This window comes from Apis dorsata, unplaced genomic scaffold (genome assembly GCF_000469605.1).
Source record: "Apis dorsata unplaced genomic scaffold, Apis dorsata 1.3 scaffold_137, whole genome shotgun sequence".
Lineage (NCBI taxonomy): Eukaryota > Metazoa > Arthropoda > Insecta > Hymenoptera > Apidae > Apis > Apis dorsata.
In genome coordinates, this window is record NW_006263429.1 from 732,935 (window position 1) to 734,464 (window position 1,530).

Here is a 1,530-nt window from a genome sequence, read left to right on the forward strand (position 1 = left end):
TGATTAAACAGAAATTCATTATGACTCGTAATTTGCCAATACTAGCAACTTTGGTAATATCTGTTTCTGGTAACTACGCACAAAATATTATGAAACTAGAAGCGAATGTCCATTCCACGCGAGTATTTTAACTTAGTTAAATAGAACTATATCGATTTAATTTTATGTTTGTTTATACTTTCATATGAGAAATCACATATATACATATATAATATATATATAATGATGAAATATATATATAATATATATATGTAATATATATATATAATATATGTATATGTAAACAATACTAAAGTATATAAACATATATTCATCAAACACTTTCGCTATAAATAATCGTGCACGCACGCACTACGAGATTCTTAAATAAAATATAAAACACAAAAATATAGTAAGTTTCAGACAAAGGAGGTATATTTTTTTAATTAGAAATATATCGATCTATAATTAGAAATATATCGAGCTATAAAGCTACTTCGTAGAAACAATTTATAAAAAAATGATCAACATTAAAGATCATTGCTAATAAGATTATTTTATACTAATTCTCGAAGTACCCCAATTATTTTCTTTCTTTGTAAAAAAAAAGCAGTATTAAAAAATATACATTAAATAAAACATATTCAAATATAATATTGAACATACACATAACGAGCAATGAACATAGTTCTACCACATGGTGCGATATTGAGCAGTTTGCACTTGATAATATTCACACTAAGGCAATTTTGTATAATGAATAACACTGCATATTTCTTCCATTCACTCTCACGCGCGAGCATTTGCTCTGCGTACCACAAAGTCTTTTTTCTTTTGAATAATTTACAATCACTACTTAAGTTTGATACTTAAAATCTGTCTGTGCAAACGAAACGACCAGCTGCTCAGACGGGAGTATAATTTCCTTTCGGTTTGTAAAATATCTGCCCACTCGCGAAACGCCTCATAATTTCAGTTAATAACAGACGTTTCTCTTTCCTAATTTTTTTAAGTATACCTCGGTTCTCTTGTGCACGTCGAGAAAGATATGGTAATACTTCTTTGACTGGACCATAAGGAATATATTTGTATGCTGAATATCCAGATTGGCCTAAAAATATTATAAATTGATTATAAAACATTAAATATATTACGTAATATTAAATTATGTAGGAAAAAATTTTTGAAGATAGAAAATAAGAAATTTTTTTAAATCTTTATTATAAAAAACATACATACCTAATGGAAATGTTATGTAGTCACACATTCCTAATAATTGACCAAAACAAATCACTTTATCTTCTGGCGAGATTCCTATCTCCTTCATTCTGTTTCATGATGGAATAATACCATGAATATATATAATTTAATAAATTTAATAATAGTAGTATGTCTAATATATATCTTATAAATAATATTATATATGTAAATAATTTTTTTTAATTATTAATATATTCGATGCAAATATTTAATTGTAAAGTTCTTATCATTATTAATAAATATTAAAAAATATAAAATAATAATATAGAAAATATTTTATAGTACATACTT

The 1,530-nt window shown here is 25.0% G+C and overlaps 1 protein-coding gene across 1 annotated transcript in view; it reads right to left on the reverse strand.

Annotated features, from left to right (window-relative positions):
• LOC102675310 (proline dehydrogenase 1, mitochondrial) overlaps nucleotides 1-1,530 on the reverse strand; it is a 24,196-nt gene that overhangs the window by 250 nt on the left and 22,416 nt on the right. The window contains exons 10-11 of the mRNA XM_006613257.2: nucleotides 1,219-1,314; nucleotides 1-1,090 (exon numbers count right to left, since the gene is read on the reverse strand). The exon at nucleotides 1-1,090 is cut by the window's left edge and continues 250 nt beyond it. Coding sequence (XP_006613320.1) covers nucleotides 885-1,090; nucleotides 1,219-1,314 — 302 coding nt within the window. The 3' untranslated portion in view covers nucleotides 1-884. The remainder of the gene's footprint in view (nucleotides 1,091-1,218; nucleotides 1,315-1,530) is intronic.